This window comes from Colletotrichum orchidophilum, assembly GCF_001831195.1.
Source record: "Colletotrichum orchidophilum strain IMI 309357 chromosome Unknown Scaffold_6.1, whole genome shotgun sequence".
NCBI classification, from domain to species: domain Eukaryota; kingdom Fungi; phylum Ascomycota; class Sordariomycetes; order Glomerellales; family Glomerellaceae; genus Colletotrichum; species Colletotrichum orchidophilum.
Window position 1 is genome coordinate 506,578 of NW_019172962.1, and position 16,211 is coordinate 522,788.

Below are 16,211 nucleotides of genomic sequence, written 5' to 3' on the forward strand. Positions count from 1 at the left end.
AGCTAGCTCTACCCAAACAAAAACGGTCCTTGAGATATCGATATCGTATTCGCGGATCGCGATCGTTTTATCCGCTTCTTCGGCTATTGCTTTAGATTGAGCAGGCAACCAAATGGGAAACTTCGCGGACTCGGACATTTGTAACGTTTTAGTTTTCTAATTTTTCCATTCGCCGTGCCGTTTGCTGTGCATAGTGCCTAGTCCGTGAGTACGGATAAGTGGGCATTGCAACAAGGAGTTGAGGTTTTGGGTGATGAATCACGTTGAATCCCAATCACCAAGCTGTCCCCCAAACAGCTCTAGGTGCTCTATGGAATTCTTGTCTCCAATTGGCAAACCGGCACCTGGCATTCATCCCGCCCTGTCTCACTCGCCCCTTTCTCACCACGTTTGACACATGGCTGTATCTTTCGAGCTCTCATCCCAAGAAAACGTTTAGTGCTTTTCCTCTCTCCTCCCACCTGGCTAGGAAGCACTAGACCCGCGCCCGCTCACTATCCGACCAGTAATCCCTGATTCGATCAGAACCTGAAAGTGGGCTGGTTGTATGCAAAATCCCATGTTGGGACGCGCATATGGCCGTCATAGACTTGCAATTCCCCTCGGACTCGGCCAACCAACCAGGCCGGCCCGGGCCAACCACCATGAAAGTCGGAGCTTTCTAATTACTGCGTAGCTTACACCAGACTCAAGCAGAGGGAGCTGCTGCACCTTACCTTGGATCCTCAACAATCCCATCCCTCCGTACCTTTCTTTCCAGACGTAGCCCCCCACCCCACACCCAGCCCATCGCATTGTCTTGCCGGATCTGGAAAGAAGCTCTGCTCGTAAGCGCCACCTCCTCCATCTCACACCATACACCGTCGCACCCTTGACATCTTCGTTACCTTCGTCTGGAATTTATGAACTTCGGGAAAGTCCGAGCTCCGAGTTGGAAACAGCGCCTGAAAACATGACCGGAGCAACTTTCCCGCAAGACAACGATCAACCCGAGTTTCGTTCCACTAAACTCGGGACAATTGTCCATTCCTCCTAACGGGAACCAGCCGAGCGGCCAAACTTGCCCCTGGCCTCCATTAATACGCTGCATTACGCTGCAGGAGTCACAGTACAGTAACAGTGATTACCTAGTCCAGTTGCCAACAGAACATACAGAAAAAGGACGCAGGAGAGCAGAAGGGCACACCTTTTTGCAACGCTCCAACGCCGACGTGGGGCCCGGTTCATTCGCGTCTGTTCACCTCAACTCAACTCACCTCACATACCTGGCGCTAGCCTCTCTGTCTTTATTGCGTTGACACCCGCGAGCCCCGATTTAATTACACCTCACCTCTCACCTCTCCCACACGCCCCAAGGTGCTGCTGTCTTTCTTTTGTGCAACCTTGCCGCAGGAACACCTTGCATTTTGGCCTGCTTCGGAGTCGGACGGACTGCAGATGGGGCGAGTGCCGCTGCAGCCGCAGGAAGACAAGCTTCATTCTTATCAACACTCGCCGTCGCCAAATCCCGCGTCTGTTTCCTGAAGCACCCCATGAGAATCTGCTCATTTTTCTGATTCTTCACGGTCTTCACAAACTGCAGCCCTCCCAAGATGGGCTACGATTACGCATTGGTGTAAGTAATTCTGCCGCTCAGCTCTTCCTCAGCTCAGGAACACTCATTCACCCCTTGCTAGGCATGTCAAGTACACCATCCCTCTGGCGGGACTGCTCACTTTTATCTCATACCCTCTCTTTACGCGCATCGATGTCGTGAGGACTCTCTTCATCGTCACAATCGCCTTCACGGCCACGATTCCTTGGGACTCGTACCTGATCAGAACCGGCATCTGGACGTATCCCCCAAATGCAGTCTTGGGACCGACACTGTTTGATATCCCAATCGAGGAGCTGTTCTTCTTCGTCATACAAACCTACATCACCGCTCAGCTCTACATCATCCTCAACAAACCCGTGCTTCATGCTCAGTACCTGAACTCCCCCACCACTCTCCCCAGATGGATAAAGACCGCCAAGCCCCTTGGCCAGCTGGCGCTCTTCAGCAGCGTCCTCTTGGGCGCATGGCTGATCGCGAAAGAGGGTGAAGGTACCTACCTTGGCTTGATTCTGGTGTGGGCATGCTCTTTTGCCCTCTTCACCTGGACTATTACGGCGCAGTTCCTCCTGGCCCTGCCATTGGCATGCACCGCTCTCCCCATCCTCCTGCCCACAATCTACCTATGGGTTGTTGACGAGATGGCTCTGGGTCGCGGCACCTGGGCCATTGAGAGCGGCACGAAACTGGAGTTCAAGCTCTTTGGCAGCCTCGAAATTGAAGAAGCAACCTTCTTCCTGGTCACCAATATGCTCATTATCTTTGGCGTGGCAGCTTTTGACAAGGCGGTCGCCGTCTGCGATGCCTTCCCAGACAAATTCGATAAGCCGGCCGACGCCTTGTCCATGTCACTGCTGCGAGCCCGCGTTTACCCGTCCTCCCAATATGAAATGGAACGCATCTTGGGCATCCGCCAGGCCGTCACCAGACTGGCCAGGAAGAGTCGCAGTTTTCACCTTGCCAGCTCCGTCTTCCCAGGCCGCCTGCGCATCGACCTGACGCTGCTGTAAGCAAAATTTCCGCGCCCCAAACCTAAGTGTAACCCTGTTTGCTGACCTACTACTCCCCTCTGCAGCTACTCCTACTGCCGTCTAGCCGACGATCTCGTCGATGATGCCGAGACCCCTGACGAAGCCGCCTCCTGGATCTCCAAACTCGACCGTCATCTCAGCCTGCTCTACAAAGACCCCGACGCGACCTCGGCGCCTCTTGCCTCGAAATACGCTGCGGAAAACTTTCCCGGGTCAGCCCTCTCGGCACTGGACCTACTCCCCTCGTCGCTCATCCCCCGCGAACCCCTCGCCGAGCTACTCAAGGGCTTTGAGATGGACCTCTCCTTCAGCAAGGAAACGTTCCCGATCACGGACCCCGAGGATCTCGAGCTCTACGCCGCCCGCGTCGCCAGCACCGTCGGCCAGGCGTGCCTTGAGCTGGTCTTCCGTCACTGCCAGCACAACCTGCCGGACTACATGCAAGCCTACCTCCGCAACACGGCACGCCAGATGGGCCTCGCGTTGCAGTTCGTCAACATTGCCCGTGACATCGCCGTCGATGCCAAGATTGGGCGCGTCTACCTCCCCACGTCCTGGCTCAAGGAGGAGGGCTTGACGCCCAAGGACGTCCTCGCGAACCCAAACAGTGAAGGGGCCGGTAAGGTCCGCCGCCGTATCCTCGCAAAGGCCTTTGACCACTACGGCGAGGCCAGGGACTCGATGAAGTGGATTCCCTCCGAGGCGCGCGGTCCCATGGTTGTCGCCGTCGAGAGCTACATGGAGATCGGCCGGGTCCTCATGCGCAATGGCGGGGCTGCAGCGGACGGGAGCGGTCGGGCTACAGTACCCAAGTCGCGTCGCGTCTGGGTTGCCTGGAGCACGTTGATGGCCGCGTAGCTGGGCACTGGGATCTATGTTTGGCACTGGGAGCTTGCATTATCGTCTTAAATGTCTTTTCGTCTTTTCTTTTCCCTTCCCCCTCTCCCCCTCTCTTCAGCCCCCTCCCTTTGGCATTGATAGAGGCATTTCGTATAGACAGCATGGCGTCCATAGGAATGGTTGCAGTATGACATAGACGTGACCCTACACAAAAGCCGCTATGCCTGTGGTTTTTCTCCGATCATTGCTTCACGATGAGATGCCTTGCTGTCGTGATCCCCACTGAGATCGGTCTTTCCGATCGAATCGTCGCAGCAGTGACATCAGGTCAAGGTCTGTGTCCATTATAGGTTGCCCCGGGAGCTATGTAAGCAAAGTCCGTGCGGGGCATGCAAGGGGCGTGATATTCTAAGCTCATTCACCTTACCGCCCAACCATCTTACCGACTCGCTGTGAGGATCCACCGAGCACCGGGACCCAAACGAGGATAGGTCTCCACCGCCAAAAGTAGAGCCTCCATCGACAACTGCCACAAACCGCCAAGTTTTCTTTTCGCCCATCTCGGCCCATCACGGGGAGAAGAACCACCACACCTCCGATCCAATTGAGCCGATCTTGCGCGAAGCTCAATTCAACTGACAGAACGAATGCGCCGATAGTAGACAACAAAAAACAACCTCAAAGATGATACCCAGAGCCTCCAGTCGCCGTATCCTCCGGGACCTGGTCCCCTCGCATCGCTTCGCCCCGCGACCCTTCCTCCAACCCTTCACATCCACGCCCTCCTCCCGCCTCCAAGCGAAGCGCCCGCCGCCGCCGCCGCCGTCTGCGCAATCTCCTCTACAAACCCAGCAACAACAAGCCGCCGCCAACGCGGCCCTCTCGAACCTATCCCATCTCACCCCGGCACAAATAACAGCCCTCCTGTCGTCAACACCACCACCGACAACACTACCAGGAGCAGCAGGACGAGGCATCCCCGGCGCCCCTCCCCCTCCAAACGCCGCCCGACACCAACAACCACCCGCCGGCGCGACCCCCGGCCCATCCCGCCGCTCCACCCTCCTCCGCCGCAGCCTCTGGGCCCTCTTCTTCTTCGCCCTCGGCTTCAAGCTCACAGCAGACCAGCTCGCCACCCTCCGCTTCACAACCCCCTTCCTCCACCCACCCGTCGTGATAAACGACCCGCAAGAGATCCCCCTCTACCGCGCCCACGCAACCTACCAAGCCATCGAAGACTACCCGGTCCTCCAGTCCATGGTCCCGGCGGCCCTCAACGAGCCCGTGCCGGACAGGGCCGATAACGGCGTCATGATCGGCGATATCCCGCTCTCGCACCTGCGGCTGACGGACTGGGAAAACTGGGAACCCTACCGCGACTTCTCGCCCGAGAGAACAAAACACCACCTCTGCGCGGGGCCGGCCCTGAATAGCCCCAACGGCCTCGGCCTCGTCAACATTGTCTTCCGGCACAGGTACACGGGCGAGCTCATCCTCGCCATCATGTTTGGGCAGGGCACGTCGGGCTGGCCTTCGGTAGTCCACGGCGGCATGCTGTCTACCGTCATGGACGAGGCCATGGGTCGCCTCGCGGCGATGAATTTCACCGCCAACACGGCCGTGACGGCGAAGCTCGTGATGGACTTCAAGGTCCCCGTCACGCCGGGCATGCTCTACCTCGTTCGCGTGCACAAGGCGCTTCCCGACTTCCAGAAGGAGAGGCCTGACGAGGAGGACAAGACGGATCGCAAGTTGTGGATCGTCGGAAGGATGGAGGATCCGGATGGGGCTACTGTTGTCGAGGCCAAGGGGGTTTTTGTGGTTCCCAAGGGGATCAAGGTGGAGTCTATGGGTAGGAGGTTCTGAAGGGGTGGTGGGGTGTAGCTTGCTCGGTGTGTGAGCTGGGTTCGAAGAGGTGGGGATGGAGAGGGAAGGGGGAGATGAATGGTTCTTGCATTCCATGACGTATGTTGCAAAGGAGACATACAGGTGACCTCGAAGGCCTCTGGTTTTGAAGCTGAGGCAGGGGAGAGGGGGCGAAGAGCACTTGAAGGTGGCGTGTACCGATAGATGTGGACTCAAAAAGGGAGCAATAGACAGAAGTCGTGATACCTTGGAATCAGGAAATGCAATAAACACATTACGATATACACCAGAACAAGAGTTGACCTCCATCACCAAGATCCGGTGAGCGACGAAGTAGGCCGGCCTCTAATTCGGGCCGCGTGCCCCCGAATTGTGAGATTGCTTACTTTATGGGTCGCGGGTAAGTTTGCTGCAACTTTCAGAAGATAGGCGAGTTGCGGTCTCAACTCTGAAAGAGGCTTACACCGATCCCAGGACGTTGGTCGTCGGACATGTGTTCCTCGTGAGTTTCGCAAGGTACTACCAATAGTGCTCACGATTCCGCTCCCTGCCCGTCCTTCTTAATCGTGTGCGACACTGGTAATGCATAATGGGTACACAATCACCAAATATTCGAAACTTTACTGTACTAGTGATTGATAACTTGAGGTATATGGTTTGTTGACCACCATGCTTGGCTACCTTCAGTTTTAGTTACGGCCAAAAAAGAGTGTTATTCTCCATCAGAAATGTGTTGGATACCTCCAGTTTTATGATCAATGATGAGTTTTCTTTGAGGGCCTGGGTGGTCAAGTGACGGCTCAAAAATAGTAAATCTGTATTAGCAAACAAAGCGCTAGGCATATTTTACACGCGCAAATCATACACTGCCTGTAGAGGCACGCCGGTAGGTTCTGTCCCAATGACGACCAAATACCTCCATTCGCAACAACATTTCTGCCCATATCATAGCTAGTACACCTTCAGAAATCTCACTATTCCTTAAATCCGTCACAGGATAGGCCACAGGATGCGCCGTCGCTGAGTCGCCATAAGCTGTCCCATATCCACGTCAAATTGAAGTATACCAAAGCGCGGCGGTTCCACCAATCATTGTCCGTGTTATTCGTCGAGGACATATCGACAAGATTAGCTCCTCAATGCGTGGCCGAGTCTATGGGTCTCTCGCATAGTCATATTAAAGGCAAGTGCCTCATGCCCAGGGCAACCGAACTGAACAGGACCAGCAGTCCCATCAGCGTGGATCGCAATGAGCGGGAATCGTACCGCGTTGCAGCCTGCAACTCGAAGTCGTCCATGCATCCAGACACCAAGAATTCCCATGATTGACCGGTCCGGACTTGCCATGTATGACGCTAAACACGTCTAGCAACCCCTTGGCTCTGGAGTACAGCGGTGAGGCGGGTGTCACCGATGAGCTCGACCATTGCTGTCCAGAACCCTCGTTCTATACCCATAGAGCGCCTATGACTGAGGGCCAGATGTTGCGGCTGTCCATTGCGGCCGCGGCTGGTTATTAGGGTGGGTGTTGGGCACGTAGTATGAATTGAAACCCCCACCCCTACCGCCGAATGCTCCTCGTCCCCCGCGGTACCCTCCTCCACCGCCGCTGCTACCGCCGCCTCCACCTCGACCACCACGTCCGCCACGATAGCCGCCGCGGAAGTCACCGCGGAAGTCACCGCGGTACCCACCACTCGTGCGATACCCCTGGGGACCATTAGGAGGGGACCTTGATGAAGAGTTGCCTGTTGAACCATGATCCGAAGCAGCGCCGTTAGACGGACCATAGCCGCCGTTGGAGCTTCCTGGCCCGGGAGGCGGTCCTCGTGACGGACCGCCATTAGAGCCGTTACTTTGGTTGGAATTGCCTCGCCCCCGTCGGCGATTGTTATACTGCCTTCTGCCAGTCTTAGGCTTCCCTTCAACGGAGAAGTCGATCTTCTTGATTGGGTCTGTAATCATGATGTTGTTGCTCAGGCCAAGATGGTCCAACTCATCCGCAGGCGTGGTCCAAAGCTGGAACACGTTTTCCAATTTTCCCACGTTGCGAGTTTCGACAACCCAAGCTTTAACATACTCTCCGTCCTTATCATAGTCGAAAGCTTGCTTGACGGGGTTGAAAATTCTGTTGTCGCCACGGGGATCATTACCCACGCCAGCAACGTACTGCCAGTTTGACCAGTTTGAGCTCACGTCGTAGTCGACAAGAAGGTACTCATACCACTCCGCTCCATACCGCCAGTCGATGCCGAGATGCTTGGTCAAGAAGGACGCAACATTTTGGCGAGCCCTGTTAGAAGTGTACCCAGTGTGGTAAAGTTCGCGCTGCGAGGCGTCGATCAGACCCATGCCGGTCGTTCCCTCTAGGAATCTGTCCAAAGTCTTCTGAATGTCGCTAGGCGATGCGCCGAGGTTGTCATCAGAGACCACATGCTCAGGGTCTGCCGACTTCCACTTAGGAGTCTTATCAGACTTGAAACCTGTGACACGGAACAGCTGCGCTCTAAATTTCTTTGTGCACAGGCGCATGTAGTCGCGCCAGAGGAGTTCGAATCGAACAGCTTTGGTTCCGTCGTTTTCCCCTTTGCCGTACCCGGGCGTTTCTTTGAAATTCGCATCCTGTCCGTCCTCAAACTTGACTAAAGCCTCATGAATCTGGCGAGACGTTAAGCAGCCCAGGGAAAGATAAGCCGAAAGCTTGGTGCTAAAGTCGACACCGAGGAGCCCGTTGCGAGTGTCCTTGTAGCTTGACATGGAACCGTTCTTGACGAGATGGTCAAGACGCTCGATGCCGACGTCCTCTCCACCACGGAATGGATGAACAGAAGTGGCCTTCTCAGGGAAGTTTGGCTCTTGACGGAATGGACATGTTAAGGGCTTTAGAAGTCCAGATTCTAGGACATCGTAGGTGGTTGGGATTTGGAATGGGGCTTGCTGAGGAGGAATGGCGGATCGCTCGGGGTAGGGCGGGAGGGAGCCCTTGGCAGGGCGAGCCAGCGTAGGCCTTGGCTTCTCGCGTAGCGGCTCCTGTGTTTTCCTGAAGGCTGTGAAGACATCTGCAAGTTCGCTTGGGGATTTGAAGCCCAGGTCGCGACTGGCGAAGAGCGGACTGTTAGATTTAGGCAAGACATCAGAGGGAGTAAGGCTTACTCGTCAATAAAGTACTTCTCATCCAGCCAAGTTTTGAACTGGACTCCGTACTTCTCACAGACCTTGGCAATGGTCTTTTCGTCCTTCTTCTCTTCTGTTGCCTCCTCTTCGACCATCCAAACGGCGCCGACCTGCTGGCGCTTATCCGCAAAGCCTTGGAGGAGGTCGCCAACGACATCACCAAACATGCCAGCGCGCAAAGCCAAGCCGCTGCCTACCCCTTCCAAAGATTCTTTGAGATTCCACACAGACTGGGCTATGAACCTGGTTCGATGAGGTCCACACCGCCAAAACTTTCCAATCTCGCTGCGAGATTCAGGGTAAGGGGATTTTCCACCTTCTCGTAGTAGACCAGAGATTTCGATCTGGTGTGCTGGAAATACGTAGACGGGGAGAACATGTGTGAAGCCGTGATCAGAGGCGGTTGCGAGGTGATGGAGGATGGGATTGTCCGCGACGCGTAGATCGTGCCGAAGCAGATAGATGAGAATATTGGATGCCGCCATTGTGGGCAAAGATTCTTCGTGTCTGATTTGCAAATATTGGCCAGACGTAAAGCTATTGCAATTGTTTATGACACTAGGTATTCGATGGAATATTTGGTGTTGGTCAAGTGTCGAATGTTCTGAGCCTATATCTTGGCGGCACTTTGAAGGAGAACTCGTCGGTTCGTGAATTTGGGAGCGAGGGAAGAGGGTTAATACGAGCCCTTATTGGTAGGAATCTAGACCAAAGTCATGGCGTAAGAGAAGCCGTTAGATCTGCTTTAGCTCCTGAAAAGAGACTAGTGTCGTAGTCGCCACAGAAGATGCAGAGGTTGTTTTGTGAGCGGGATGCAAGTGGTAGAAGGGGAGTTTTTCCACAAAGGCAGGGTAGGCGAGGAGCGGCAGACAGGGTTCCCCTTGGGGCAAGGAACAAGCTGGGAGGAACCTTGGACTCTGGGACTTTGAAGGAGAAGGGGGTGTCCTGGGGCGGAAGAAGAGGTGAGGTTAGGTTGGGGCCAAAGAATATGACGCAGGAGACGCTAGCCCAGGGGTCCTGCCGCGATGTGATGGGTTGGGTGGTCGGATGATGAGGCTGCAAGACACCTGCGGCATCGACTTTTAGGTTAGACGATCGGGAGTGAGATGGGAAAGTATGGAGAAACGCGAGAGGGGGAGGACGACCCGTCTCTTTGTAATAGAACCACAACGGGGCCGTCTTCGGGTAAGAAGGGCAGAGTTTTTGTCAAGAGGAGCAAACCAACCCCGGGGCGTCTTGCCTGGGAGTCTGCTGGCTGGAGCACCACAGATTTGTCTGCGCAGTTCCTGATGGACACGGGGACATTTGCAGGATCAAGCCGCCGGCCCAACTGAGCTGAACCCGGAAGGTTCACAACGCAGGCTCGCTAAGGAGGTGGGGTACTATGCAGTGAGATAGATACAGTAGGCACTGCACAGCGAGTTGGGAACGTGTGGATAGTAGACTTGGCCGATGGGTATTGATATTCCGATAGTTGGCCCAACGGTATGGAGCAACGGACTGAAAGTTGAGAGGTTGTTAGGCAGGGAGAGGTTGTAAAAGCAGAAAATGACAGAGATCCAATCAGTTTGCACGGACATTTCGCCGGTGGCTTAGAGTAATCATGACGCCTCCTCCCGATTGTGACCTACTCGAATGGCAAGCAGACACACCAAGTAACATTGGACCCTGAAATTTGAAGATCTTGTCGGGTCTGGACCCCCCGGTCACCCCCCTTCCCGGTCTGTTCAGGTGGCCGCCTGATTTGGATTTGCCATGCAACCCAGGAGAGCTTCGGCAGGAATACACAGGTTCTAGCAGGCAGGCACCTTTCCCTTGCCTGTCGGCCGACTCCGAATGAGGCAAAGGAAAACGGCCGTGGCAGGTGACGGGGCCAGTTCTGTGACCATAGACAGGATTCGGCGCCTTGGCCCAAGACCGATAGAGACCTAAGAGGGAGGGTAATTTCCATGTTGAAAAAGGCCGAGACGTGGCACGGGGAATGCGTCTGGCAGCAGGAGAGGGAGAAAGGGCCGTAGATTGCCTGGCGATGGCGAGGGCATGGGAAAGATGGGTAGCGGTGCGCCGAGATCGAAAGGTACTTCTGATGCAGAGATAAAGTCCGGGGTTCCAGAGATCGAGTCCACCCGGACGGATCCATAGGACTAGTTTAGTGGAGATCATAAGTCGGTACGTACAGTACGGAGTACCTGCTGCCCTACCTGACCAGGGACGACACTCGAACCCTCAGGCCGTTGGCAAGCACCTGCTTACCTCACCCTACCTTACTGCTCGCCTTTTGTCACATCTCTGAATCATCGGGTTCTGCTTTCCTTGGGTGGTTACGGATACGGCTGAATGTCGCTCTGGCATGGGAAAGAGCCGCCCAGGCTGTCGAAAGAAAAGAGCGTACCGAATTCCACCCCCCTGGACCACCTGGCCAACGCAGATTCCCATCCATGGACATCCCATCCCCTGGCTCCGGAGCCATCGTACTACATCCGCCCAAAACCACCCGATCGATCCCATCCTCGTGTGTCCAACTGCTGCAACCGAGCATCGCGGGCAGTCTGCAGAGCGCAAACCCATTTCCAAACCCACCTCCCTGCCAGTCAATGCAGGTCGCAATGAAGTTGGAGCTTGCGGCGGGTTGCGGCTTCCACCGGGGGACATGATGAATCATCGAATACCACCAAATGTTCCCGCTTTGTTCCCAGACTCCCAGACTCTCTCCCAGACTCTCTCTCCGTCTTTGGCTTTGGTGCCGCCGCCCCTACCACATACGCCACATCCACTCGGCCGATCGATGGATGGATTGGGTGCGACACCTTGGTGCGAGAGCAGAGCCTCCAGTCCACGCAAGCTTGAGCGCCTTCATAATGTTATCAAGTCGAGTCTCAGATTTAACTCGCCGTATCAACGCTACACGGCGCTTATTTCGCGCACAACTTATTTGGAAGCTTTGGCAATCGTCTTTCGTTACCCGCCCCCGGCCCCCCTTCTTCTCCTCTCAGAAAAGCCAACTTAAGAAGAGACGGTTTGTTGATGGCTGCGGCATGTGAGGTAGTTGAGCTGAATGAAAGTTGCAGCTAGGCACCCTGTTTCGACTTGCTTCAACGGCTCCGAGACGGACTGTTATTCGCCAGCAACACATCAACCTCCAGCTGAGCAAGGGTTCTAGCTCCAGTGTTTGATGAGCTAAAATTCGCTGGCGTGTCATCCTTTCTGAGGAGACACTCGTTCTGCTAGGTGTACGTCAATCCCAACCCCATCACCGACCATTGTGAGCTTTAATTGAGATGATGGAGAGGCGTTGCGGTTTACTAGGCACAGCTATGCCGTTCGGCCGAGCTGTGAGAAAAGACCAGCAACTTATTCGACAGCAATCTCAAAACCATCCGCCATTACGCTGCACTTCGCTGCGGCGCTGCGGAAACCGGCGTCATCATTCCCGCGTGCGGCGCATGCGGCGCATGCGACAAAGGCTAATGTTGCCTTGCTTTAATACTTCCACTCCATTTCCGATCATGAGGCCCGGGGCTGATGCACACTTTGGCATTGGAGGTTTGAAACTCGAACCCCTGGCCAGGGCGACTTCAACTCGATCTGCGTTCAGGGTTTGGTCGTCCAGCATCACAGCCCCGGTGAGTTGCTGGCTTGATGAAGCTACGGCTAGTCTGACGGAAATTAATTGTGATGTATTCAGTAGGCAGAATTAACCACGCTCCTTCGGCGTGACCAACAATGCGGCGCCGAAACCCCGAATCAGCCAATGAAGCCCGCGCCAACACTTGATCTGCACACCAAATGCTGAGAGAGCAGAATTGATGGATCAGACCAGGCGGCTGCGTTAGCCCTGTTGTGGACATGCCACGCTTTGCTTGGCTACGACTTTTCCGACGGCACCGATTTGTGCACCCGTTCTGGGCCCTTGATCCTGAACCGCCCATCGTGTCGGGGAATCCACCCCTACAAAACGTGCGTTGGCCTAGTGCTTGGCTCTTGAGCAAACGGCGCCCCGCCGTCAGACCTGCGAACACCTGTTGTTGCACTGCAGTCGCGGGTTTCATCTTGGACAACGTGGCTGTTGTTTCTTCTTCTAGAATTCTGAATGTGACAAGGAACGCGCTACAGCACGTCGTGATCCAAGATGAGTGGCGACGAGGCTGTTATCGGAAGCGCACATTCGACCGCCAACGCTGCTACACGAGGCCTAGACTCTGAGGATGGAAGCGCCTGTGCGGAGGACGCTCTTCTGAAATCGGCTCCGTGCATCGTACCTTGCTCATAGGACACACACGGCTAGGCACATGCCGTCGATCGAGGCGCTCTTTGGCATCCTTGACCATCGAATTGATCCGACCGGTATTGCTCCGCCGGGCCGCAGCGCGTCGAACCAGGTTTCACTCCGCCCCGACATTCTAGGCCCGCCCAAAGCCGGTCACACCCGGGTAGGGGTACCGGACTCGGACGCCCCGTCCCATATTTCATCGACATCCGGATCGGTGTTCCACGGCCGACCTGCGAATTATCATTGTCTCATTATCTCCAACGACGCCAACTATTCTATTCTACAAATTCTCCATGCCATGCACGTCACTGCGTGCTCGCCACGCTGTTTTGTTTTTACTGGCCTCAGTGTGCATGCATCCCTGCTCACAGGTCTCGGGTTTTAACGCCTGCCGCAAGGACTCGCGCGTGTCTGGCATGCGAACAGGGCGGATTAGGAAGTCTCGACCGTGACCGACTCTCCCACACGTCATTGGCGTAGTCTCTAGTCTTCAGCCACCCGCACATGGCCTGTTCATGACTCTTCCTTTATCAACTTTGTACTTGCTTTCACGACGCCTCGCCAGCTCGATGAATCTGCTGGGGAATTTGAGTCAGTGCCAGTATGATAAGTTCGAGGAAACGAAGCCGGAAGTGTGAGAACTTTGGTCTAACTGTCTTTCTCGTCTCCTAATGGACAACCTCTTCGCATCAGCTGTAGGCTGTGTATCGGAGAGACCGCAACCTGGCGTTTGCCCTTCCAAAGTGACAAACTAGCTCGGCACAGCTGGAGAGGTCGATAATGAATCTAGACCCCAGGTGGAATTGTCCGAAGAAGGAAAAAAGAAAAAAGAAGAAGAAATCGCCCCTGACGATCATCACCCAACCGTCCTATGGCATCATCGGTCTCAGTTGACCTACTAACCACGTCTCTGGGCAATGCAGCCACAATCCTGTAGCCGATGCCAATCAAGGACGACATTAGGAATACCCATGGCATTCTACTGCAATTTCCGAATCGCCATGTGGATGGTCTGCTTCTCAACAATCTAGGCAATCTCGATGGGCGACGATTCAGCGAGCGCATTCATTCAGCCGTCCATTCTCATACGTGTTCGCCGCCGTTGATGTTCGAGCCATCATTTCTCTGCGTGGCTATTGGTATCATAGTGTCGTGGGTGTCAGCCCAGTGAGTCTGATGTTGGAGAATGACATCGATTCTTGCAAAGAACGCGTTATGGGTACAGCCGGGCCACCGCTGCAATGTGGAAATTCTCCGCGTCCTGGTCAGATGACGTCTTGGAGAAAGTGGCTATTGTGTCGTCGCGGCTGCAAATCACGCTAAAAAGCTACTACTTTTGGGACCAGTTCCCTCTGGCGGCCATCAACGGCGGGCCCCCGGAACCAAGGGGCCAGTTGGGAACTCTTTGCTCGAGTGACGACATGCGAGAGGACTAGAACCAAGGGGAAATGTCGACTTTGTGAGCGGCAGCAAGGGCCGACCTGGCGCTTTCGATAGCTTTAAAATCTCGACATCTTGTCAAGAAGGAGTGGAGTTTGGATCGGCCGGCTCCTATGAGCTTCCAGCAACGGCAGTTGGTGTTGCTGAACATACAATATCCCTGCGTTGGTAGAACCCTGAGATGCCATTTCGTATCCGCAGATTGGGGACAGACGCAACTCGCCACTGGTACTGGATTCCCGTTGCGCGTTGCAATTTCCGTTGACAGTTGCTCGAACCGCGATCCCGGGGCCTAGGTTCTACCTCCGGCCATGGTATGTCACGGCATAGGAGGTGATGGGACTGCAATTTGGCAGGTACCAAGCTTATTTGCGCTAATGTTGCGCTTGCCGACGCTCAAGTGTCCGCGCGAGGTCCATTTACACCCACAGAAAATGTCGTCTTGCCGACGAACACCGTCAAACTGGCTTGTCCGTGGTTGATGGTCAGGCTCCAAGTAGAATCTTGTCCCAGCAATGTGCCTCGATGAGGAGCAAGTCTGGTACCAGCTCATATTATCTTCATACCTTTGAGTACACGTATATACTAGACGCCCGTGTCAGAACTATCTTGCTAGGTGATGACCTCGTAGCCAAATATCATGGCCAAATTCGAGATACTTGCGAAGACGAAGATAAGAACAGTGAATCGGCTCGCGTTGCATTCTCCAAGTGACCACCAAACACCAAGGGCAGCGACGGTGGTTTCTGGCAGGTAGAAGATCAACGCATGATATCCCGCGTGACGGATGAAGCGGAAACGAACCGGACAGCGTTTTGGACCCCACCTCGACAGCTCACAGGGCAGACTTGAAGGCCTCCGTGGTGTTTCTCAGCGAAAAAGGCCGGTCATTTTTGCAGGGGATTTCTTGAGGAAAAAGAGCAAGTAAGCAGGGCAGTGGCGAGAGGAAGCTGGCCCACCGTGAGGGAACATGAGTGCGGCCTCTACTGTTCCGTGATGTACCTGATTTAATAATTTCGCTTGAGGAATGAGTAACAGGTGTTTTCCCGGAGCTACAGGCGTTGACCCAATGGTTTCTTGAACTTTGGAAGTCACCGTTGGTGCATGGCCGAGGCTACTGGCAGAGCTGATATCCTTCTTGTTACTGAGAGTAGGCTTCTTTCAACTCTTCTTATTTATTTCAACTCTTCTTATTTATTTCGCGACGTTTCCTAGCATCCATAGGCGAGGCTCAAGGGGTCAGTATGGTGGTGGTTTGCACGGAACACCAAAAGGCTTCTAGACGTGGGAGCCGCGAACAAAAGCAATGAAGATATCTCGCCGCGTCAGCTCACAGCATCGGGATCACGGCGGTACGCTTCGCATTTTAGAGCTCAAGGCTAGACTCAGAGTTGGTATCTTGGACGTACTTGCGACAGTGACTTCCCAAACCTGCCAAAGGGGTTCTCTTAGGTTTGTCAAGATGCCGTAGGGGTTAAACGAGGAGACACCTCGTGATACTGCGATATATCGCAAAGATTCTATCGGTAGAGAACTTATGGGAAACGCGAGTCGTCTCATTGGTCGATATAGAGCTCATCCGTCACCTGTTTGTATCTACAGGCGGAAGACCTGTGCTGATGTGAAAACAGGCCGTCCTGGTTGTTGGTTCCAAGAAAGATGATGATTCTGCGAAGCTTGGGCTCGCAAAGCTTCTGAAGGCGTCTCCGGAAGACGAACCTGTGCTACGTAAAATCTGGTATATACTACTCACTGGACGCTGCAGACTCTACAGCATAGGCAGAAGCAGGCATGAGTTTGCACAGCAGTGGACGGAAATCGTCGGGAAGCATTTCCGCAAAACTACCGGGATTTGGTACAGGCATGAACATCTTTGGATCCGATCACGGCTCTTTCGTTTGCTCGAATCGCAAGAGTCCCCAAGATGGCTCGGCTTCTGCTTCGCAATATTCTCACCCTGCTCCACGTCATACCGCACATCGAGGAGGTTGACAAC

At 54.5% G+C, this 16,211-nt stretch overlaps 5 protein-coding genes across 5 annotated transcripts; 4 read left to right on the forward strand and 1 right to left on the reverse strand.

The window, feature by feature from the left end:
* Positions 1–1,592: 1,592 nt before the first annotated feature.
* On the forward strand, positions 1,593–3,483 carry CORC01_01263 (squalene/phytoene synthase; the record flags this gene model as incomplete). The annotated part of the gene is made up of 3 exons (XM_022612919.1): positions 1,593–1,615; positions 1,677–2,600; positions 2,670–3,483. 3 exons carry the CDS (start codon positions 1,593–1,595, stop codon positions 3,481–3,483), a joined length of 1,761 nt encoding a protein of 586 aa, XP_022480680.1.
* Positions 3,484–4,149: 666 nt separating this feature from the next.
* CORC01_01264 (thioesterase) lies at positions 4,150–5,331 on the forward strand (the record flags this gene model as incomplete). The annotated part of the gene is made up of 1 exon (XM_022612920.1): positions 4,150–5,331. One exon carries the CDS (start codon positions 4,150–4,152, stop codon positions 5,329–5,331), a length of 1,182 nt encoding a protein of 393 aa, XP_022480681.1.
* A 1,464-nt stretch (positions 5,332–6,795) lies between these two features.
* CORC01_01265 (DASH family cryptochrome) lies at positions 6,796–8,990 on the reverse strand (the record flags this gene model as incomplete). Its single annotated transcript, XM_022612921.1, has 2 exons — positions 6,796–8,428; positions 8,485–8,990. 2 exons carry the CDS (start codon positions 8,988–8,990, stop codon positions 6,796–6,798), a joined length of 2,139 nt encoding a protein of 712 aa, XP_022480682.1.
* A 1,865-nt stretch (positions 8,991–10,855) lies between these two features.
* Positions 10,856–11,512, forward strand: CORC01_01266 (uncharacterized protein; the record flags this gene model as incomplete). Its single annotated transcript, XM_022612922.1, has 2 exons — positions 10,856–11,045; positions 11,106–11,512. The coding sequence occupies 2 exons, from the start codon at positions 10,856–10,858 to the stop codon at positions 11,510–11,512; spliced, it is 597 nt and encodes a 198-aa protein (XP_022480683.1).
* Positions 11,513–12,351: 839 nt separating this feature from the next.
* Positions 12,352–12,708, forward strand: CORC01_01267 (uncharacterized protein; the record flags this gene model as incomplete). Its single annotated transcript, XM_022612923.1, has 1 exon — positions 12,352–12,708. One exon carries the CDS (start codon positions 12,352–12,354, stop codon positions 12,706–12,708), a length of 357 nt encoding a protein of 118 aa, XP_022480684.1.
* Between the last annotated feature and the right edge of the window lie 3,503 nt (positions 12,709–16,211).